Source organism: Nicotiana attenuata, unplaced genomic scaffold, assembly GCF_001879085.1.
Source record: "Nicotiana attenuata strain UT unplaced genomic scaffold, NIATTr2, whole genome shotgun sequence".
NCBI lineage: Eukaryota > Viridiplantae > Streptophyta > Magnoliopsida > Solanales > Solanaceae > Nicotiana > Nicotiana attenuata.
This window is the reverse complement of record NW_017670266.1, coordinates 1,081,765-1,106,928: the sequence shown is the minus strand read 5'-3', so window position 1 is coordinate 1,106,928 and position 25,164 is coordinate 1,081,765. Positions and strand designations below refer to the sequence as shown.

General features: G+C 40.2%; 1 protein-coding gene across 1 annotated transcript; it reads left to right on the top strand.

Moving 5' to 3' along the window:
• Positions 1–953: 953 nt before the first annotated feature.
• LOC109236959 (ethylene-responsive transcription factor LEP-like) lies at positions 954–1,565 on the top strand. Its single transcript, XM_019403198.1, has one exon. It carries the CDS (start codon positions 1,005–1,007, stop codon positions 1,455–1,457), a length of 453 nt encoding a protein of 150 aa, XP_019258743.1. The 5' UTR covers positions 954–1,004; the 3' UTR covers positions 1,458–1,565.
• Positions 1,566–25,164: the final 23,599 nt, after the last annotated feature.

Below are 25,164 nucleotides of genomic sequence, written 5' to 3'. Positions count from 1 at the left end.
AAATGTGGACACGAATACAATTTTATACACAATTTAGAAACTCAAATGATATATGGGGTGATACTTCACTCTGTTAACCTTGAGAACTGTACAGAGAAAAGGACAGTTTTCGTTCTCATTCGTAAATCGTAAGAATACCAAATAGCTGTAGCCGTTATGAGCAAGTTTCTTCTCAGCTTTGGACTGATTCAAAGAATTATCTCTACTAAGAGTTTTACTTGGTTAACTCCAAATAAAAAAGAAGATAAAATAGAGGTAAAATAGGGATGAAGGAAATAAGTATTCTATTCATTCCGAATCGCGTATTTTTCATGCAAGTGTTATTTTCTTGTGTAAACATATGATCACTTGACGTCTGTGCTAGATTACCACTTTATGCGAGTTTACGTTACGAGTTTCAAAGGTGATAGATTAGACCTGCTGGTTTGTATTAGAAAATAAATTATGTAGTATTGTCATGATTGTTCAGATGGAGCGTAATGAATACTGAAGATTAATATAGTCGCTTTTAACTAGTTTAGGATTGAGATGTAACTGTTGTTGTCATAAAGAAGTACTTAAAACTCTTGCCTCTGAACATGTAAGAGAGGAAACAAATGATAGGGTGACAGGGGAGGCACTAGGCAGAGATATCAAATTTGAGCGAAAAAATTAACAAACCAAAAATATGAAATTCAGAAATTCCGGATTATGCTTGCTCTAATCATGTCAAATAGAGGAAATTAAGGGTAAAGGTTGACACAAACAATCGTCAAAGGAATAATGCAATTTGTACTTAACACTTTTCCACTTGCTCCACTTGACTAAACCACAAATAAGAACAGAACACTCATTTTTTATTAATTAGCTTATCTTAGTGCTAATCAGTGGTCTTATTTTATTAATAAACACCATTAAGCTTCTGTCATTTCACAAGTATATAAATCCCATCTCATTTCCATCCCTCCATAGTCAAGAAACCTCAACCCCATTTAAAAGCAAAAAGAAAAAGAAAAAAAAGGACAATGGAAAATATTCTTCCTCAATTGCATGTTAGAAATTTAGGTAGAAGAAGCTCAAGACATTCAACGAAATATCATGGTGTAAGAAGAAGGCCATGGGGTAGATATGCAGCTGAGATTAGAAATCCAAACACAAAACAAAGGCATTGGCTTGGCACTTTTGATACTGCTGAAGAAGCTGCTTTGGCTTATGATATTTCTTCTATTGCTTTTTGTGGTATTGAAAATGCACGTACTAATTTTGTTTACCCATTCATGTCTTTTCCTTCACCTTCTTCTCAACCACCACCATCACCACCACCTCCTCCGCCGACACCACCACCGTCAACACCAGAGTTGGAAGTGGTTGAAAATGAAGAAGATGATAATGATAATGATGATGATGAGTCTCTTGTTATTGCTTCTATTTTACAAAGTTTTCGCCATTCAAACACATTAGACAAACTAGTTTTTTGAGGATATTTTCAACAGTTTTGAAGTTATTCTTCTTTCTTTTAGCTTATTTCCCTTTTCTTTTGTGTTATTTGTCGAGGGTCAACGAAAAAAAGGAGTTATGCTCTTTTATCTTTTAATTATCAAACTATATTTTTTTCATTGACAAGTTCCAACAACTTTGAAGAACTACTGGTGAACACTTTTCCAGTGTGCCTTATGCTAGGTTGGAGATTATTAGGTTCTTTTACTCCATATCATGGAAGTAACACACGTAACTATAATTATGTTTACCCATAAAACGGTACGATTGAATTTGTTATGTGGTTTATATACAAGAGAACTAATTTGATCAAAAAATTATAAATAAACAAGATTAAAAGTAAGACTTAGCAATTAAGATTGAAGAAAATGACAAGCTTGGCTCTGAGGACAGCGTTTCCGGGGACAAAAATGAGAGAAATATAAAAGACCAAATAAAGTTGTTTAATTGAGAGTGAAAGTAGAATACATCATAAGTTTTGCTCAGAATTTTGTGTCTTTACAATGGCTATTGAGCCTATTATTTATAAGTATACCCAGGGAACAAGATCTTAGGATCAAGCCCCACTTAAATGACAATAAAAGAGTCATTGAAGAATATGTAACAACTGACCATGAATGCAAATATTCTCTACAACGGCTGCCCATTTAATGATAGAGAATATTCTTCATTGAATGCTATCCGATGACAAACATTCCAACTGCCCCCGTTGACTAGGCTCTTTTCGGGGTTTATCCGGTGCCTACTGCAGTTGTTGTTCTTGGTACTAATAGTTACTTGATTCGTCTTTTACCTATGTCTTCGATTCCACGTGGCATGCTATCACTTGCCCATTTATTGCGGACCAATTTTATCCTATACAAATAGTCCCCTACTTTTCGTTGACATATCTTTGTGTCACCGTGAAGATGGTGAAGATCCCTTTCTTGGTAGGAAATCTTCTGAACAGTCTCTAACGCTTGAAAGGACGCTCGTCTTCTCGCATTTAATACTCCAAACGCGTGTTGCCACACGATTCAGTAATATTTTTGTTGGTTCACGAGGTAATCATGGCCACGATTTTTTCCGTCTATATCTTTACTTATACTCATCATTTTACCTCATTCACTTCCAAGATTTTCATAAGTTTATCATCTTCTCTGCACTCAAGCTCCTCGTGCTTAGAAAAAACTTTCATCTTCTCTAACTTTCTCTAAAAATTTACTGCTATTCCATTACCATGGCTTCTTCTATTGAATATTTTAGAAACTCTGGTCTTCTCTTCGGTGGAGGCCCGAAGAGAAACAAAGACAAAGAAGTTGACATTGACGCTGATCCTCCCAAAGTAAGCACCATGATACCCAAACACCGAGTATCGTCAATGACTTCCAATAGGAGTTCCCCTCTACGTCCTCTATTTTCCCTTCCAGTATTACTATTGTGAAGAAGGACTGCAACTACCCAACCCTTAACATCCTTGCCCCTAATTGATAGAGCGGGTTACCTTCACCAAGGAAGGTTTTACGTATGTCTATACGTACCCCTTCACCTTGGGCCCGTTTTCCTTGAGCGGAGGGCTTGACCCCGTGATTTTGGAGTTCTGCCACCGGTACCAGGTCTGCTTGGCACAAGTAAGCCCATCTATATCGTGAATGGTAACTTGCCTACACTAGTTGTGCATGGAGACTTGGAAAACCCTAACCCTGGCACACATGATGAATCTCTACTCCCCTAAAATCTTCCGTGGGGGGATAATAAATTTCAGCAACATGGCCATCACGCCCTTCTCACCTGTGTGGATGATGACAATGACCGTGGATGAATGGAGCACTTTGTCATCATCACTACAAGGGATATCATCCCTGCCACAACTCTATCGTTTCCTGAGTCATGGAATAGTTATCGTAAGTTTGTAATTTATTCATCTATTTCCTTCGTAAAGACCATTTTCCGTCATTGTTGATCTCTTTGTTTCCATTGTTACAGCTACTCGGTGGACATCACCGCGAGTTCAAGGCCTGGACTAGTGGGTATAGAAGATTCTTGATATTACAATGATAGAAACCTGCAGTAGAAGAAAATGGCTCCCAAGTATGGGTGGAAGGCCAAGAACCACGGTAAATCGAGCCCTTTTTCCTTTTATCTTTATATGAACACAAGTAACCTTTGCTAACTTTGTTTTTTGCTCTATTCATGACTCCTGCAGGGCTCTGTCACCTGCCCTGCGGCAGATATTTTGGCTGACCCCGCGGAGGTCGCAAGGGTTCTACAAAGTTCCCTTGCTCGAAGCAGTGCCCTCGGATCCGCTTCCGGTAGTGGTGCTTCCTCTTAGAGTCCCTAGCCAGAGAACAAACAACCAAAAAGGCAGCATTCTACCTCGGCTAGGGATAAAAATAAGAAAATAAAGATGGCCACGACCGAGCCGACCACGGTCACTATGGTCGTTGAAGATGAAGGGGAAGCTAGTGATGAAGAGGCTTCCCTTCAAAGGAGAAAAAGATCTTCATTAGCTGAACTAGAGGCTCAGCCAGGGAGCTTCACACCCCAATCGTAGAAGAGGTCCAAGCGCTTTGGGGCTATATGGATGTGGTAGATAATGCCAATTCCCATTGTCCTATCCCCATTGCTGTTTCTAGTCCAAAGAATTCGAATCACGGGCCTCTTCTGCCTTCGAATACAGAGCAACCAATAATCAGCGCTACTCTTGTTGCAGCTACTTCTCAACCTACAAAGCCAACAACTTCATGCCCCTCTACACCAGTTGTACCTTCGCCACCAGCATCCGCTGCATCTCCTCCACTAGCAACGGACATTCAAGAGGAGGTTGCTTCTCCTCCCCAATATCCTATCCACGGGAATTTGGGGCATAATTATTCACCCTCTTCTCTAGATACCCGAGGGAGGAAGAGTGCCACTCTTTTGGTTTCAAAGGGGTTCCATCCGTTGTCCAAGATGGTGGAGCTTGCCAACTACCTGAAGCCACTAGTTTCAGATAAGGATAAGAAGAAAATACACTCCCTTTCGGGGTAGTGCCTATTGAATAGTGCAATGCATATTGCGGTAGAGGTATCGTACTTGCTCTTTTATTGCTTGTTTTCTACTTATATGTTGTAACAGGGTTTCTAACCTCGATATACTTTTTATAGGACAACTTTCTTTCCTTCGAGGGCCTTCAAAGATTGAACGAGATCAACTGTTGGCCGAAAGGAATCAACTTGTTGCGCGCCTACCAGTGTTGGAGGCAAAAGCTGCTAAGGTGGGAGAGCTTGAGGCCCAGTTACAACAAAGTGAGCAAGAAGTGATGGCCCACATCCAAAAAGACACTCAATTACATGCACAACTCCAAGATGCTAAGGCTAAGTGGGCTGAGCTTCTAGATGCTATGCTTGCTGCCTCTGAGCGCGAGTCTGCCTTCGTTGAATAGGTGAATAAGTTGGAGGCAACCTTTAGCTCCAAAGTCAAGGAGGCTAATGCCACCGAGGAGAAGAGGGCCAGGATGTAGGAGAGATTCAAGAAGATCATGGAGAAAATCGGCTTCACCTATCTACAATCCGTGATCTTGATTCTAGCCTCGGCGCCACGAGGTTAGAGAGGGATGACCTTCAGGCCTAGGTTGACAGGCTTAAGGAAAATCTCCAACACCAAGGGGATTTCCTCGTATTTTAAAAGACGTATGCTATGAGTCATATGAGGAGAAAAACCTTGGAGGAGTCCAAAGCGGGCATCATTGATATTGATGATTGCATCGCTAAGGCCCGAGTACTGGACTTAACCGCTCGAGAATGTCTCCCTGCTCATCCTGCTGCAACTGACTATTCGAGTACCGGTTCCAAGTATTCAGGAATTGAGGATGAAATTGAAGAGAATGATGACGAAGGCCCAGGCCCCGAACCGGCGGATGATCTGCCCACTTCCCCCAGGGGGACGTAGATGCTCTCTCCCCCCGGGTTCCGACGGCAGTAATGTTTACATTTTTCCTTTGTTTTTTTGTACTTTTGTAACTATGCCAAACTTTTCATCGAGTTTGGCACTTTTGATAAATAAATAATAATTTGGTTTAAGTGTTGTGCAAGATACATTGTTTTGCATTGAATTAGTTAAAGCTTCAGGTACATTTTCATCTTCGATAGCTTCTGATTTCGGGTATAAATTCTTTCAGAATCAACCCTTTACTATGAGGGATTCATAAGAGAGGGACCTCTTATGTTTACGGTGCTCTTGAAGATGACATCTCCTGTTCATTCCGTCACATGTATTTAAAGCTTTTGTTAACTTTCAAATGATAAAATCAACTCATTATTTGGACAAGAAGCAAGATAAAAATAAAAGGACTTTATTTTATTACTTCTATATTTAAAAGTACATAAGCATTCATTTTCTACACAAAAAAAAGAAACTGCCAGTACATGTGGCTAACTTGTACAACTTGTTTCTACGGGGCTGGCCATGTAGTCCCTAGCCCCGATGAGCGAGACATTATTGTTCCCTGTTCTCGCAGTTCCTGGTTTTTGTGTCATGCTGCCGTATCTAATACTATTCCCCCAGTGTTCGAATGCAACGTATAGAAATTGGAACAATGGAAGTCTTGTTTCGTCATTGGAAACAACTCGTGAATGGTTAAATAGTCTTTGGTTTAATGGCAAGTTTTGTTTCCCATTAGGAACTTGCCATCGAGAGAAAGATTATTTAACCATCCCATAGTGAAATATCTTTCCATTTAAAGGTCTTAACCTTGTCGATGATGTCCTCTCGTAGTATGCTTTCCGTTGCTGCCTCATTAAGAACCTTGCTAGAAAAACCCAATTGGGACAAAAACTGGTCGAAGGGAAAAATAATGTAACATATACTTTCAGTACATATAGGATCCATTAACAATAATACCTTTTGAGGTGAGTCATGTTCCAATTACTGGGAAATTTGAGTCCATCTTGATTTTCCAGCTCGTATGATCCTTTGTCGGTGACAGTTGAAACCCGGTAGGGACCTTCCCATGTTGGACCCAGCTTCACAGCATTGATTTCTCGAGTGTTCTGAGTCACCATTTTCAAAAGAAAGTCTCCTAATTTCATGTAATGGAGATTGGCCCTCCGATTATAATATCTTTTCATCATTTGCTTCTGAGCCACCATCCTCACGTGTGCCAAGTCCCTGCGTTCATCGAGCAGATCCAGCTTCACCAGCAATGCCTTATTATTTGCTTCTTCATTTAATCGGGAAAACCATAAGGTTGGTTCTCCTAATTCCACTGGGATCAAAGATTCTGCGCCGTATACGAGAGAGAAAGGTGTCTCTCCCATGCTTGATTTTGCCGTCATCCGGTACGCCCATAACACGCCCGGCAACTCTTTGGGCCACTTGCTTTTAGCAGCTTCTAACCTCTTTTTGAGGTTTTGGATAATCACCTTATTGGTTGACTCCGCCTGTCCATTAGCGCTCGGATGGTATGGTGAGGATGTAATCTTTTTGATTGTCAAGTCTTCGAGAAATTTTGTGACTTGGAGCCTATGAACTGTGGTCCGTTGTTGCGGGCAATTTCCTTCGATATTTTGAATTAGCAGATTATATGTTCCGATAGGAAGTCGACCACTTTGCACTCACCGATCTTTTGGTAATGACCTGCTTCAACCCATTTAGTGATGTTATCGGTTCAAATTAATTGGAATCTTACATTTCCGGGACCCGGTGCCAGTTGACCAACTATATCCATCCCCCATTTCATGAATGTCCATGGGGACAGTATCGAATGCAAGAGCTCCGCCAGTTGGTGCACCAACTGTGCATAGCGCTGACACTTGTCGCATTTTTGAATGAACGTCTTTGCATCTTGTTCCATCCGGGGCTAATAGTATTCTTCCCTAACCAGCTTCTATATCAATGAATCTGCACCAGAGTGGTTCCTGCAAATTCCTTCATGGACTTCTCTCATCATGTTCTCCACCTTCGAGGCTTCTAGACATCGGGCCAATGGGCCTTGGTACGGTCTCCTATATAATTGTCCATCCCTGAGGCATTAACGAGATGCTTTGGTACGTAGTTCCCGGGACGCCTTCGGGTCTTCGGGCAACTTGCCATGCCGAAGATATTTGATGAACTCATTCCTCCATTCCCAGACTAGGTTGGTTGTATTCACTTCACAATAGTCATCCACGCCTAGTACCGAATGCAGAAGTTGAACGACGATACCAGAGTCAGATCCTTTCATCTCAGTAGACGACCCCAAATTAGCTAATGCATCCGCTTCTATGTTGTCTTCTCTTGGGATGTGTATGATCTACCATTCCGTGAATCGTGCAAGCAATGTCTGAACTTTATTCACATACTGCTGTATGCATTCCTCGTTTATGTCAAAAATCCCGTACACTTGGTTTACTACGAGCTGGGAATCACATTTGATCTCTATGACCTTGGAGCCAAGTCCCCGAGCCAGTTCAAGCCCTGCAACCAAAGCCTCATACTCGGCTTCATTGTTAATTAATAGAACCATTTTAATGGCTTGCCTCAAGGTTTCCTTCGAGGGCGTGATTCGGAGCACCCTGTGCCCGGACCCTTTCACATTGGAAGCTCCATCCATGAATAAGGTCCAAACTCCTTATGTCGTTTCCGATACCAGTATCGCTTCTTTAGCAGCCAGGGGCATTAACCCGGGACTGAAATCGGCCACAAAGTCGGCAAAAACTTGTGATTTAATTGTAGTCCTAAGCTTGTATTCAATATCAAAATCACTAATTTCAACTGCCCATTTGGACAACTAGCCTGACAACTCAGGCTTGTGAAGAACATTCCGCAAGGGGAAGGTTGTCACAACGGCTATCAGGTGGCACTAAAAATAAGGCCTCAGCTTTCTAGAGGCGACTACGAGAGCTAAGGCAAACTTTTCGAGGTGCGGATAACGAGTCTCCGCACCTGACAAAATTTTACTAACATAATAGATATGAAATTGCATACCTTCATCCTCTCGGACTAGAACGACACTTACCGCTACTTTTGAGACTGCTAGATATATCGACAATTGTTCACCTTACCCCGATTTTGATAGTAGTGGGGGCCTTGATAGGTAACATTTCAGGTCTTTCAAGGCTTGCTGGCATTCCAGAGTCTATTTGAAATTGTTCTTCTTCTTCATAAGTGAGAAGAAATGATGACATTTTTTTGAGGATCAAGAGATTAACCTGCTTAAAGTGGCCAATCTTTTGGTTAGCCTATGTACTTATTTTACACTCATTGGGTTGTTCGGGATGGCTTTGATTTTATCGGGATTCACCTCGATCCCTCTCCGCGAGACCAAGAACCCCAAGAACTTACCGGAGCCAACGCCGAACGCATATTTTTTCGGGTTAAGTTTCATGGTATGCTTCCTCAAGATATCGAAGGTTTCTTGGAGGTGTTTCAAATGATCACTTGCATTCAAAGACTTGACTAACATGCCATCTATATACATTTCCATGGTTTTGCCTATTTCTTTCTCAAACATCTTGTTCACGAGCCTTTGATAAGTGGCTCCGACATTTTAAGCCCGAACGGCATCACATTATAACAATATGTGCCAAAGTTCTTTATGAACAAAGTTTTTTCCTGATCCTCTGAGTTCATTTTGATTTGATTGTACTCGGAATATTCATCAAGGAAACTCATTAACTCGTGACCGAACATTACATCAATCATTTGATCAATGTTTGGCAATGGGAAAAAGTCTTTAGGGCATACCTTATTCAATTCTTATAATCTACACACATTCTAAACTTGTTATTCTTCTTTGGAACTACAACAACAATAGCTAACCATTAGGGATACTTTACCTCCCAGATTGAACCGATGTCGAGTAGTCGAGTTACCTCTTCCTTAACAAACCTGTTTTTGACCTCAGCTATTGTACGTTTCTTTTGCTCTACCGGAGGGAAGATCGGGTCCAAGCTTAGCTTGTGCACGGCCATCTCTAATGGGATACATGTCATATCCGAATGCGACTATGCCATACAATTAACATTATCTTTAAGGAAATTAATATATCCTGACTTGAGTTTGAGGTTGAGTCTTGTTCCCAAGTGAATCTTCCTTTCCATGAATTCTTCAAATAAAGCCACTTGCTCGAGTTCTTCTACACTGGACTTGGTTGCATATGCCTCTTCCAGCACCTGAAAGTATCTCGGCACCTGATGGGATTTCATCGACTCCTCGCCTTTGTCGTCTTCTGGTAATGGAGGAAGCGTCGGTTCCTGTAATTGCTATTTATTGGGTCCCTTCCCTTTGCTAATAGAAATTGACACTTTGTTCATTTCTCTTGCTGCCAATTGATCTCTTCTTATGTGCTTGATTCCCACCAGGGTCGTGATTTTCAGTAGTTTGTGATATGTTGATGGTACGACCTTCATCTCATGTAACCATGGCCTATCAAGGATTATGGTATAAACCGTGTCATCATCTACCACTTCGAATAAGGTGATCTTGGTTACCCCTTCAGCGTTCGTGGGCAGCAGGATCTCTCCTCGCGTTTTCACACATTCCAAGTTGAACCCAACGGGGAGTTTTGTTACTGAAATGATGCTTCTAGTTAGCTTTGCTTGTTCTATTACTCTCCATTAAATGATGTTGGCTGGGCTTCCTAGGTCAACAAAAACACGCTTAATCTTGAAGACATTAATAGAGATTATCAAGGCGTCGTTATGTGGGAGAAGAAGTCTGTCAGCTTCTTTCTCCGTGAAGGGGATGCCGTCTTCTACGACTTCTCGAAGTCTCTTGTTGTGGGTCACTGATATCTTTGTTTTCTTGGCCGCCGAGAAGGTTACGCTAATTATTTTGTTCCTTCCAAAAATTATGTTGATAGTCAATCGAGGAGGGTCTTCTTCTATCTTCGATGGTTCTGCGTTTTCCAGGTTGCGGTCGTAATTATTCTTGGCTCAATCGCTCAAGAACTCCCTAAGATGACAATTTTTCAACAAAGTCGCCACCTCCTCGTGCAGATGCTAACAATCCCTAGTTCTTTGGTGTTGAGTCCAATGTTACTCACACCATAGGTTAGGACCTCCGGCTGGGATCAGATCTGATTGGCTTCAAAAATCGTGCTTCTTTGATGTTTCTCATTGCTGATACCAATTCCACTATGCTGATATTTAAATTATAATCCGACAACCTGGGATATATGGAATCCCATACCCACGATACTTCTTTTTCTTGTAACGATCTATTGCTCCAGCCATGGTCGGTCCTTCTATCGGGGGTGAACCTATCCGAGGACCGAAACCCTTTGCTGTCGCGTCCCTCGGCTCTCTTGTAAGGAAATAAACAAACTTTAGAAGATCGTCGATCCGCATTGAAATTGCTTTGAACTTATCCTGGTTCTTGTCTCAATCCCGTCCTCTAGTTGATGTCCGGAACCCAAGCTGACCTTATTTTTGACTTATAATGGTTATGAACATCTACCCAGGTAATCATTTGTAATTCGAGAAGGCTTTCCTTTAGCTTTCTAGATGCGTTAGAGCTCCTCAGATTCAAACCCTTTGTGAATGCCTCCCTTGCCCACTCATCTGGTACGACCAGTAGCAACATCCTTGCTTTTCTAGAACCTGATCACGAACTCCCGTAACTATTCGGACTCTCTTTGTGTGATCTTAAATATGTCTGCCTTCCTGGCCTGCACCTTTCTGGCCCCGGCATGAGCCTTTATGAAGGAATCTGCAAGCATCCAAAAAGAGTCAATTGAATGTTTGGGTAAGAGTGAACACCATGTCAGGGCCCCCTTTGTGAGGGTTTCTCCGAACTTCTTCAGTAGAACCGATTCGATCTCATTTTGATCCAAATCATTTCCTTTCATAGTCGTGGTATAAGTTATGATATGCTCCTGCGGTCTGAAGTCCCATCGTATTTTGGTATATCCATCATCTTAAACCTCTTCAGAATTAGCTCTAGTGCCGCACTCGATTTAAATGGCAACTGAATGTATTTCTTCGAATCCGGGCCCTTTAAAACTGGTGGTGCGCCTGGAATTTGATCCATTCGGGCATGAAATTCCTTTGCTTTTTGATCTATCTGTTCGTTCATTTCCCTCATAAACCTCATGAGCTCGGGTTTGAAGGGATCATTACCGTTATCATTACCAAATTCTCTATCGGTGCCCCCGACACCGTCGAAACCGACCTCACCCTTGCACTGTTGTTATCATCTCTTCGAGCCGTTTGGTTTGCAAGAACGTTGGGAAGAATCTGGCCCCTTCCATTCGCGTTGTTGGAAGTGCCCGGCAATGCTTGCTTCAACTCTGTCATTACATGATCCTGTCTTTAGAGGTAGCCCATGATGGCTTTTTCTTGCACTCTTAGGATTCTTACTATTCCTGTAATGTGTTCCTTTTTCTGTGTCATCGGGAGTTTACTCCCGTACATGCCAGGGATACTGCCCTTCACGAACCGGGGTTGCCTCGTCCCCTTCGTTTCGGGTGTCACTAATTGAATCCTCATGTTGAGGTAGATTTTTGTTTTCCCTGACGTTGTGAGAGATGTTGACATCTTAGCTGCCATTTTTGATTTCTTGATAAGAAAAAAATCAAACAAGTTAGTAATAAATGCAAGGATCAACTCAATCATGCAACTGTCTAAGCCCCATGGTGGGCACCAAACTGTTTACTCGTAAACCGATATAATTAAATTTATTACGTGGTTTATAGACAAACTTACTGATTTGATCCAAAAATGATAAATAAAAAAGACTAAAAGTAAGAGTTAGCGATTAAGATTGAAGAAAATGATAAACTTGGCTCTCAGAAAAGCGTCTCCGGGGATCGAAATGAGAGAAATATAAAAGAGAAAATAAAGTTATTTAATTGAGAGTGGAAGTAGAATACAAAATAAGTTTTGCCCAGAATTTTGTGTCTTTACAATGGCTGGAGCATATTATTTATATCTATAACTAGGAAAACAAGATCCTAAGATCAAGCCCCACTTAAATGACAATAAAAGAGTCATTGATGAATAGTAATGGCAGGCTATGAATGTAAATATTCTCTGCAACGACTGCCCATTTAATGATAGAGAAAATTCTTCATTGAATGTTGTCCGATGACAAATATTCAAATTGCTCCCGTTGACCAGGCTCCCTTTGGGGTTTATCTGGTACTCACTGCAACTGTTGTTCTCGGTACTGATAGTTACTTGATTCGTCTTTTACCTATGTCTTCGATTCCACGTAGCATGCTATCATTTTCCCATTTATTGCAGACCAATTTTACCCCATACAAAATAATATGATAGAATTTGATGTGATTATCTTCAAAACTAGTATACCCTCTATGGCATCCCCGTAAGTGTACAAATATTTATTTTAATGGAAAGTTAAATTTTAATCTCCGTGGGACTTTAATGCAGAATTGTTTGATGATTAATGGAGGCAGTGACTGTTTACTCGTAAAATGGTACAGTTGAATTTGTAACATGATTTATAGATACGAGAATTATTTTGATCCAAGAATATGAAAAATAAAGAAGAACATAAATAAGATAATTAAGAGAACTTGAAGAAGATACAAGCCTGATTGTGGATTTAGCTTCTCCAGAAGTAATAATAAGAGTAATTCTAAGAATAAAGTAAGGAAACTATTTTTTTCAAGAGCGAGCAAATTTCAGCCTTTGAGTACAGATGATTTTTTGTGTCCAACTATGGATACAAGTTCTCCTATTTATAGCTATATTTAAGGAGAAAAGATTCCCAAAACAAGTACTTCTTTAATGAGAATAAAACCCCTCTTGGTGGCTGCATACCATTTGACCATTAGTACAGAGATTCTTTGTAGCGGTTGCTCATTGAATGCTGTCTTTTTCAACCGATGTCTTCCTTTCAAATCTTCGCTCTCGATTCCCATGCCTCCGAAATTTATTCAACACCGACCAGATGTTTGTAATCCAGCGTTAACTATTTGGTGACTCATATCTTACCTGTCTTCAATTTCACGTGTCAACTCGGCTAGATACCACTTGGCATTGATCAATTTTACCTTATACAGATAGTCCCCCTACTTTCTGGTAATAAAACTTTGTGTTACCGGAAGTAGATAAGACCCCTTTTCTTTGGGGGAAAGTTCCTGAATGGTTTCTGACACTTGAAAGGACGCACTTCTCCTAGAATTTAATATCCCGAACACGTGTTATCTCGTGATTCGGCAAATATTTTTGCCAGTTTTCAAGGTAATCATGACCATGAATTTTTTCGTCTATAAAATTTTCCACTACTTAACACTTTTACCCTTCACTTTTACAACCTCCTATTCTTCTTTGAATTTCCTTAGAACCATATTGCAAAATCTCTCTTTCTTAGTAAAATCTCATTACTCAAATTTTTTATCACCATGTCTTATCCTACCGTTGTTCTCGGAAACTCCGGTCTTCTCTTTGTTGGTGGACCTAAAAAGAACAAAACAAAAGAAGTTCATGCTGAATACGAGCCTCCCACCATTAACGCTATCATACCTCTTCAACTTAGCACCCAATCTGACTTTTAAATTCAAAAGGAAACTATCAACTACAACAGTGATGGAAATTGGCCCGTCTGTAGGTATCCTTCTTCCATCTGCTCTGTTAGTATTCCCATTGTAAAGGAAGATTGCGACTGGAATAACATCGAAATCTTTGCCCCCAATAAGGTGGAAAGGTTCAGCTTTAGCAAGCCAAGGTTCATGTATGTTTATATATACCCCTTTAGTTTGAAGTTGGGAAAAAACAAATCGACCCTATTTTTTAGAGTTCTGCCACCACTATCAAATCTGCTTGGCTCATGTGAATCCATTATATGGAGTATGGTGGCCTACCTTAGAAAATTATGCTCCGAAGCCGGGGAAATTGTTGGCCCAAGTGAAGTTGGTTTTGAAGATTGACAAAGGAACTCAAGCATGAACCAGGTCCATCCACAGTGTACACAGACACGGGCAGAATCAAGCATAAGGGATGCACGTGAGGGAGATAAGCTTAACTTGTTATATCTGATATCTCCTGATCGAAAAGTTTGCATAATTGATAAAGAGAAGGACTCCTTACTCAAAGAGAACACTATCCAAGATAAGAAAGGAGCTAGAGGTTGAAGTTAACTAGAACTCTTCCACCAAGGAAGAGTAGCATTAGAACTCTAGTTATTTTCTACTCTACTAACGCTATAAATCACAGGATGTTCTCACTTTACAGGTATGCACAAAAGCTGAAGTTAAATGTGAGTTGAGAGCGAAATAGCAATGCATTTTGCAAGCAATTCTTGTGTGAATCAAGTGTGCGAACCTGAAGCTACATGAACCAGATAGAAGAACCAGTTCGAAGTGTCTGTCATTTATTCTAGTTCAATTGTAATAGGTGTTTTCATATTGTACCTTTCAGCTTTATCTAGAAGCAATTGTATTAGGTACTTTGAGTATACAAGTTAGGGTTAACTTGAAGTTGTCGTAACAGATAGAGGCTGGTTGCTACAACGAGATTAGAGGTAATCCTTAGGTTTAAAAAGAGTTCTATAAATGCTGTTTTGGCTCAGTGATTTAGTGAAGTGTTGGGGAAAATCCTACTGAGTAGTAGGTCGTGGTTTTTTTACCTTTTGATTCGGGTATTTTACACGTAAAAATACTTATGTTCTTTACTTTCTGCATTCATTATTTCAGCAACAGTAGGTTAAGGAACACATAGAAGAACCAGGTCCTTCTATAATCTGTGCACGTGAAAATTGGACACCATACAAATCACCAACCTATTGCGTTCCATTGAAGTATAAAACATCAATTGGTATCAGAGCGGGTTATCCTTGAAGAGGCTAACACCTTAGGAACAGATCAAGATGAGTGCACCACTTGGAAACTGGGAAGGGCAATCCACTGCGAGGCCACCACTCTTTAATGGCCAGTATTACTCTTGGTGCAAAAAATAGGATGAGAGACCACATCATAGGACATGACTATGAGCTATGGGACATTGTCACCGATGGTCCATTAGCTAACTTGAAGAAAAATGCTGAAGGAGTAGATGTGCCAAAGACAAGAGCTGATTGCATTGCTGAAGACTTGAGGAAATGGGAGAAGAATGCTAAAGCCAAGAAATGGCTTGTTTGTGGACTTGGTCCAGACGAGTACAAAAGAATCCAAGGCTGTACCACTGCTAAGAAAATATGGGACACACTGCAAGTGGCTCATGAAGGAACACCTCAGGTAAAGAGATCTAGAGGAACTCTACTGTACTTTCAATATGAGAGTTTTGCTATGAAGGAATGAGAAACATTCAAGAGATGTATACAAGGTTTACAACACTGACCAATGAACTGAAATCTCTTGGAAGGATTATTCCTGAAGAAGAAAGAGTTGAAAAGATATTGACCAGGGTTTTACCTATCACATGGGAGAGAAAAATCACTGCCATTCAGGAATCAAAGAATATTGCCACTCTCCCACTGGATGAATTGATTGGGAATCTTACTGCTTATGAGCTTAGGAGACAGGCCCTGAAGATGGATGTACCTAAGAAGGAACGATGTTTGGCTCTCAGAATTACTGAAGGTTCTGATCTGGAAGATGATGAAATGGCCATGATCATCAAAGATTTCAAGAAGTACCTAAGAAGAGGAAAGGATTCTTCAAGAAGTGGTAGCTACAACAAGTTAAAAGCTCCGGAGAAACAAACCAATGATGGCTGCTACAAGTGTGGAAAAACTGATCACCATATCAAGAACTGTCCTCTGTGGGAAATTGAGTGGAAGAAGGAAAGAGCTGAATGAAAGAACAGGAAGAAGGAACAGGTTCAACCCAAGAAAAGCAACAACAAAGAATCAACAAAGGATATGGTCGTTGCTTGGGGAGATAGCTCAGATGAAAGCTCAGATGATGATGATGATGATAAATGAGCATGTATGGCTATTGGAGAATCTGATGAAGAAGCTGAAGTAAGTGTTTCTCATCTTAAAGACAAGATTAAATTTTTGTCTAAGGAAATGTTATCTGAGTTGCTCCTAGAGCTAATTGATGAATCTAAGGATGTAAACAATGACAAGGAACAACTGTTAAAAAAGTGTGTAGTCTTAAAAGCTAAGTGTAAAAACCTATAATAATAAAAATAATTATAATATGGCTCAGGTGCTCTCTCTAGGGTTTCTGGCGATCAGGAGGCGATATTTATACTCTGATCGCTGCCATGGCCAATTTGGCCGGCGGCCAGCCTTTTTCTCCTGCTGGTCAGCCTCCCCAAACCCTCGCCTAACCTCTAATGACAACAAACACCAATCCCCAACCCATGGACTACGCAAAAGTGTTGAAACCTACAACTATTAATGCTGCCATGCATGTACGAGTATCAGACGTTGAGCCAATTCCATTGTGTAGGGTTACATTGTTGAATGGCAAACCTGTTGTGAAGTTTACAGAAGCAAAATTTGAAAGAATGGACGTGATCGAAGGTTTGCAATATGCTATTGTTGGAAAGTTATCCTATGGTTGGCCAGATCTTCAACAGCTACGTCGCATTGTCCCTATACAGTGTGGTATCATACAAGAGTGTAATATTGGATTCTTAAGGGACATGCATGTTCTAATAAGAATGACATTATTGCAGGACTTCTTGAATTTTATGTCGAAGAATGCTCACAACATTAAGGACAAGGAGGGATATGAGTACCAGTTAAGGCCTTTGATCTATGATTCTATGTTTAAAGCTGGTGAGGAAACTCCTAAAGCTATGGCATGGATATCATTCCAGGTCTGTTGCCTACATTTTTTGTGAAGGAATGCCTATTTTCATTAGCTTTAGCAGTTGGGAAACCTTTGCACCTTGATATGGCTACTATCAACAAAATTGGACCTAGTTGTGCGAAGGGGAAAGTGCTAGTGGATCTTCTTGCTGATCTGCCTAAAAAGTTAAGGATAGATATAGAGAATGAAGCAACTGGGAAGATTAGAACTGAGTGGGTGAAAATCCAATATGACATGCTGCCCAAATATTGCAAAACTTGTAACTACAAGGTCATGATCAGATTGAGTGCTGGAGGCTGCATTTAGAGTTTTATGTGGAGAAAGATAATTCGAAACAACCCGTGAATGACAAGAAACAGGACAATGCTAAGCGACAACCTTTAATGACTCTATCTAGTGGAAAGGTTGTGGGTAATGTAGCTGGTAACTTGAAGGAACAGTGGAAAGAAGTCAAGGATAATCGAGTTAGGAAAATTGTGAATCAAAATGCAGAACAATGGAATACTGGAAAAGAAATAGTTCCAGTACAGCAGGGTGGAAAACAACAAACTAATGGAGGTATTAAGGATAAGAATGCAGGACAACAAACTGATGTTCAAGGGAAGACTGGAAAGGAGATAGTACAAGTGGATCATGGAGCAAATAAACATGCTCAAGTGGGAAATAAATTTGCACTATTGGAGGTTGTAGATAAGGAAGAAGAAAATGATAATCAATTGGAGTTAGTGGCTTATCAACCAAGTCCTAAAAGTCCAGTAACTGGGAATCAAATTGCAGCTCCACAAAGTCAAAAAGAGTCTGTTAATAATGCTAGAAAGTTAAATCCAACATCACCAGTTTTTAATCCTAATTCAGCTGGGATTGGCTCAAATAATGGTGGTGTGGACTGTGGATACATCTTCAACCGGGAAAGGGAATGATACAAATAGAGCTAAGGAAACATCTGCACAGTGGGTTCAAAGAGCTTTCAAGGATACTGCAGTTGGTATTAACACGTCATGTCAGGACATAACTACACAAGATACTCTTGTGGATAGAGAGCTGGTCAAAACACCGGAAATTAAATCTGCTGGTAAAACTAAGAGTGATTTTCAAAAGGTGAATGAAAGAGTTCAATGGAGTAGAGGCAGGCTATGGTCTGAGCAAATTGAGGAAGATACAAATGAAGGGGAAGTTCCAGATGGTGTACCAACTGATGAGGAATCAATTGATAATGATCAAGAGGGAGAGGAGCAAAGTATAAATGGGGATCCAATTGTTACAGTCATGAACACAACTGACGAGATCACAAATAATGTTAATGTAGAAGCCAATGTTCAGAAAGCAGTCAAGGCAATCAGGCAGCAGCAAGAAGTGATGGAATAGGTACAGAGAATCCTGAAGGGAGAAGGAATGATGCTGTTGATCCAGGAGGAATTGTAGAGTTTGCAAAACAAAAGGAGGTTGGTGATTTCACTCAAAACAAGGCTGCAGAAAAGTCGGAATGAGCAGTTGTCAAAACAAATATCAGCTACACCAAAGAATACTGTTCCATTGGAATCCACACAGTTGAAGGTGCTGAAGAAAGGAGAGGAACATGCTATGGTAATTAGAAAACCAAATGTTGTGGCCACATTAGGACCTATTGATGCCAATGATGCAGATGATGAAATTGACAGAACAGGCATGGATATGGATCAAGAATCTACTGCCTAAAACTTCTTAAATGTAGCAAGGCAGGGGGGTCTTTCACCCAGGCATATTGAAAATGTTAAATCAGCAGCAAAAGGAAGGAAGAAACAGCATAAAGACAACACTACTGTGCACATAGGTGTTGTGTGCAAACAAGGAGGACTCTGACCAAATCAAACAATCAGTAATGGATGCTCTTATATGGAATATAAGGTCAATAAATACCTGAGAGGATGATTCAAATGCATAGGAAACATCATTATGAATTTATAGGATTAATGCAGCCAAAGCAACAGGCTAGAAAACTGGTGAGATATAGAAGTAAAATTGGTTTTGCACAGGCAATCTCAAATGTGTCAAACAAGATTTGGGCCTTCATAGATGAGGTGTTTGAGGTTACTGTGATGTATAATATGGTACAACAACTAACTCTTAGACTACTACATATAGAAACTCATGTGGAATTTGTTCTTACATGCTAAATGTGATGCCATTGAGAGAATAGAATTATGGGACTCAATGTATGCAATGGAAAGGGACATGACTGTGCCATGGCTTGTAGGTGGAGATTTTAATGTCATATGGGATGAAGAACAAAATTTTGGTGGACTACTAGTGTCATTGAATGAAATTGATGATTTTCGATGCTGCATTAATACTTGTAACTTAACTGATCTTGGCTTCAAAGGGAGTATCTTTACCTGGTGGAATGAGAGAGCAGAAGAGGACTGTATTTTCAAGAGGATAGATAGATGTCTAGCAAATGCTGAATTCTAGCAAACTTTCCCAGGAATTTAAGTAACTCATCGGTCAAAGATAGGCTCAGATCACAGTCCAATGCAATTGAAGTGTGATATAGAGGTTGCTCCAGTGAAAAAACCTTTTAGGTCCCTTAATTTTTGGGTTGAACATGAATCCTTCAACAATGTGGTGAGAGAGAATTGGCAGGCAGATTTTTGTGCAAGTCCATTCATTATGTTCAACTACAAGTTTAAAAAGTTAAAGAAGGCTTTGTCAGTATGGAGTAGAGCAACTTTAGGTGATATATTTCAGAAGATAGCCAGCTTGGAAGAGGTAGTTATGGTTCATGAGGCCGAGTTTGAAGCTAATCCTACAATGATGAACAGAGAAAGGCTTCAAAGAGTGCAGGTAAAGTTGATCAAATTTCTAGCTTTGGAGGAAAAATATTGGAAACAGAAGGCAGGGATGACTTGGTTCAAAGATGGTGACAGGAATACCAAATTCTTTCATGTTCAAGTCAAAGGTTGAAGGAAGAGGCTACAACTCAATAAAATTCAAAACTGTCTAGGCAATTGGATTGAGAAAGATAAGGAGATTGTTGTGGAAGCAGTGAAGTTCTATGAAGATAAATTTAGAGAAACCACAGTGCCTACCTCATTTGACATTATAATCCATGTGCCTACACTGATCAATGTTGAGCAGAATTCAGACTTAGTGAAGCAGCCAACTAAAGATGAGGTTAAAATGTAGTGTTTGGTTTGAATAGAGATAGTGCAGGAGGTCCAGATGGATATACAGGCAGTTTTTATCAATTTTATTGGGACATTTTAGGAGTAGACTTATTTGATATGGTGAGAGCATTCTTCAATGGCCATGAACTTCAAAAATGTGTGACACACACTAATCTAATACCGCTTCCTAAGAAAAAAGAACTGATAATATTTTCTGATTTAAGGCCTATGAGCCTTAGTAATTTCTCCAACAAAGTTATCTCGAGGGTGGTTCATGAGAGATTAGTGGGGTTATTGCGTAATATCATATCTGAAGAACAAGCTGGCTTTGTGAAAGGAAGGAGAATTTTGAAAATATTCTTCTCACACAGGAGATTATTACAGATATCAGACTTAGAACCAAGGCAGGGCCAAATGTTGCTATGAAGCTCGATATGACTAAGGCATATGATAGATTGTCTTGGATTTTTCTTACCAAGGTGCTTAGGAAGATGAGATTTTTAGAGAGATTCATTGGTATGGTATTTGAAATTGTCTCAAATAACTGGTATTCAGTTCTCATCAATGGACAGGCTCATGGTTATTTCAAATCATCGAGAGGAGTCAAACAAGGAGATCCACTCTCTCTTACACTATTTATTCTAGTTGCAGAAGCACTGTCGAGGGGTCTAAATTCTTTGCATTTGAATCTGTACTTCTGTGGCTTTGGTCTACCTAAGTGGAGTCCCAAAATTAACCACTTAGCCTATGCAGATGATACAATTATACTATTCATCTGATACTACATCATTGAGACTAATCATGGAAATATTGACAGCATATGAGGCAGCATCTGGGCAGCTAAGGAACAAGAGCAAATCAGCTGTATACATGCATCACTCAATAGATATAGAGGTGGCTAATAAAGTGGAAAGGGTAACTGGGATCAAAAGACTGGAATTCCCAATCATATAGTTAGGGTGTCCTATTTTTTACGCGAGGAGAAAACTGGATTATTATCAAGGTTCGATCACTAAGGTGTTGGACAAGTTGCAAACATGGAAGGGGAATTTCTTTCTATAGGTGGCAGAGCAGTTTTGATTGCTCATGTACTACAGAGTATGCCAATTCATTTACTCTCAGCAGTAAATCTCCCAACAATGTTATAAACAAAATGCATAAAAATTTTGCACAGTTCTTCTGGTGCAGTTCAGTAGGAGGCAGTAGCAGGCATTGGGCATCATGGAAAACCTTGTGTATGCCATGTGAAGAAGGTGGAATTAGCTTTAGATCTTTGCACGATGTAGCTAAAGCATTTTTTGTAAATTGTGATGGAACTATCGAACCAAGCCAAGTTTGTGGATCTCATTTATGAGCCAGAAATATTACAAAAAAATGAATTATGTGATCGTGCCATGGAGGAGAGGATCACATGTATGGAGGAAGATGTTAGAGTGTAGGGATCTAATTGAGCACCAAATAATATGGCACCCAAAGATGGGATCTTCACTCTTTTGGTATGATAACTTGACAGGATTAGGGGCATTATACTTTATTGCACCTCAAGATTTTGGGATTGATGAGACTATTCATAATGTCTATGATGTGGTTGAAGAGGGTAGCTGGAATCTAAATAGGCTTCTGGAGGTTTTACCTGAGGAGAATGTCCTGCACATCATAGAAAAAATCCAACCACCTACTGCATATGAGGTACTTGATGTACCTTACTATGGAAACAAGAGGCTTCTTCAGTGTTAGAATAGCATGGGAGTATCTGAGAAGGAGAGATGATCCAAGGGTAGCATACAAAATGATTTGGGTGAAGGGCCTACCATTCAAAATTTCCTTTTTCATGTGAAAAGTCTGGAAAGCAAAGTTACCCCTTGATGACTTCATGAGGAGATTGGGATATTTCATGCCCTCTAAATGCTGGTGCTGCTCACAGCCTAAGGAGGAAACTTTACAACACCTGTTCTTCATGTCTGATACTGCAACGAGTGTATGGAAGTATTTCCTATCAAGGGCAGGTATTGCACTAGAAGGCTTGTCTATACATCAAGCTATAACTAAATGCTAGACTGCCAAAGTGTATCCCAGACTAAAACCAATTATGCAAGCACTGCCCTCATGCATTGTATGGGAATTATGGAAGAGGAGGAACAACATGAAATATGGAGATGCAGTGTCAACTAGTAGAGTCATATATCAAGTTTCACCTACTCTTCAAGCTCTTGTTAGAGTAAGGAAACAAAAGTACAGAATGTCCCTCATAAATGGCATGATCTACTTTCAACAATGGAGAACTATACCCCTAGATTGAAGGTTGACAAAGTAGTTTGGGAATTCCCAGGAGAAGGCTGGCTCAAGGTAAACACAGATGGTGCATCTAGGGGGAATCCAGGCAGGAGTGCAATTGGCTACTGTGTTAGAGATGAAAAGGGAGATATATTGTTTGCAGCAGGGAAGGAAATCAATGAAATAACAAACACTGAAGCAGAGGCAATGGCTATTGTAGAAGCTTTGAGATACTACAGGATGCAACAGTACCCTCAAGTGTGTGTTCAAACTGACTTGATGCTCATGAAGAAAATAATAGAGGGAATGTTGAAGCCACCTTGGTGCATAGCTGAACAAGTGGAGGAGATCATGAAATGTTGGAAGGGAGCAACTATGTGGTATCACACATTTTTAGAGAAGGGAATAAGTTGGCAGATCATCTTGCCAATTATGCATTAGATCATGGTAATATTGAATGCCAGGAATTTTGGCAGATGGATAGTCAAGGAAGGTGGTTAGTTAATGAAGATAAATTACAATGTCCTTATTTGAGGGTAAAGGTAGCCAAGAACTAAGGGGTGAGACCCTAAGGATGTGCAGGGAACAGGAGAAATCGTTGGATCAACATATTCAAATCCTAAGGGAGGAGAGTATGTTGATCACAATTTTCACTAACAATGTTTTCTTTTTTTGCAGGAAAAGCTATTTTATATATGACCTATCTTTTGAGGAACTCCCATGTGGTGGTATTAGTACCTAGTACTCATTCCACTAGGAGGGAATCGAAAGTAGGCACAAGCATAGAGGCAAGGAGGATCATGGCACTAACCAGACTGTTGGACAGAAATGGCGTGGTATACAACTTCTGTTGGAAGAAAAATCTGAATCAAAAGGGGTGCTAAGGGATAAGATGCAAATATATAACAGCACCTCAATGTCACAAGAAGGGAAATGCATAACAATTCACTCAGATAAGATATGACAAACACATGCAAACCTCAACAAAAAATGCTATTTCAACTGCACTCAACAGTGGTGTAGAGTTGGAATCATATGCTCACGCGTGGAATTTGGTGGCTTATTGACCAAAAGAACAAACCATTAGAATAATGAAACAAAGTATGTAGGGATCCAGGCAAAATGCAAGGACGAACACATTGATTACGAGGAAGAACTCATAGTCATTCATGTTCAAATCCTAAAAGAAGAGAACATGGAGATGATTGTTTTATCTAACATGGTTTTTTTTGCAGGGAACATTACTGTAACTATGCCTCATTTTATGACGAACCTTCAATTGGTGGTATTAGTACATTGTACTCATTCCATTGAAGGGGAATCATTGATGAACACAAGCATAGCACTAAGGACAGGAAGGGGCAAGCTGGTGCCCAGTTTTTTCTCAGGGAAGCATAGTCGACCTACTAGTTTTGGGAACAATTTCTAGGTAAATTGGCTATGTTGAAATGCATAATCTCAATGCAGCACAATTACTCAACAACCCAGAGGTCAAACCATACAAAGAGGGAAGGTGAATACACAAGGAATGCACGCGAACTAGGTCACAAAAACAGCAAGGTGGAGCAATTTTGGCAAAGACACTCGACTGGGCAACTTTGGCAACATGTTTTGGACTTTGTAGATCCAATATGGGTTTATATATCATTGCGACATAATAGTAGGACAATCGAGGAGGAATGCTATGCAATGACTTTATCAAAACACAGAAGGAAATCATACAAAAATGAATACCAAAATAGTGGCAATCAATATTTCTGGGTAGTGCTTCATGACAAAATTATGAGCAGTACTTAGGCAGTTGCTATTGGGAAGACATACTGGATTCTTGGAATGATATGGCATCAGGAATGGATTCACAAGATCATCATATGGATGTTCACATCATCACAGCTTGGGCAGTACTTTTCTTGAAAGGAACAAGAGGCTATGTATGCAATCAACAAATTTTGGATGGAATCTCAATGGAATTGGGCTATATGTGCAAGAAGCGGATCATTATCTTGGGCTATTCATGAAATCAGTTGGACGACAATATTCATGGTCTTCAATGGCTAGTTTTCATATTTGTATACGGTTAAAATCAGGTATGCCCGACTTCCCGGGCTCAAAGGGTCGCTTTAGGTCTGAGTTTAGGATGGATCGAGGTTGAATTAGATAGATTAGGCTCGAGCTCGACGATAGAGTACAAGGCCAGAGGATCGAAGTTCGCGATGAGTATCAAAGCCGAGTATGTTCAACCCCGAGATAATGCCGTTGTGGATTTGTAACAGAATGAGCTAGATTCCTGCCACGTCCCCGATATCGTGGCGTAAATCCCGGAGTAGATTTGTACGAATCTGTACTGGGCGGTTAGGCAGCTGTCCCAATAAGATTCTTTACCGTAAATAGAAATGTACCTTATTTAAGGTTCCCCTATTCCCCAATCATTTGTAAACACATTCAATCATTGGAAAAGAATATACTCTTTTGCATTTTCGCTCATTGTTCATCAGAATTGTCCTTTAGCTTTACTATTCTTGCTTTATTGTTCTTGATCCATCTCGAGGTCACTTTGGCTCGAGGTCGAGACTGGCCTACATCCTGGTTTGATTTTACTTGTTC

Bases quoted from the DNA above. Each gene is read 5' to 3' on its own strand.
- LOC109236959 (XM_019403198.1), top strand. From the start codon at position 1,005: ATGGAAAATATTCTTCCTCAATTGCATGTTAGAAATTTAGGTAGAAGA.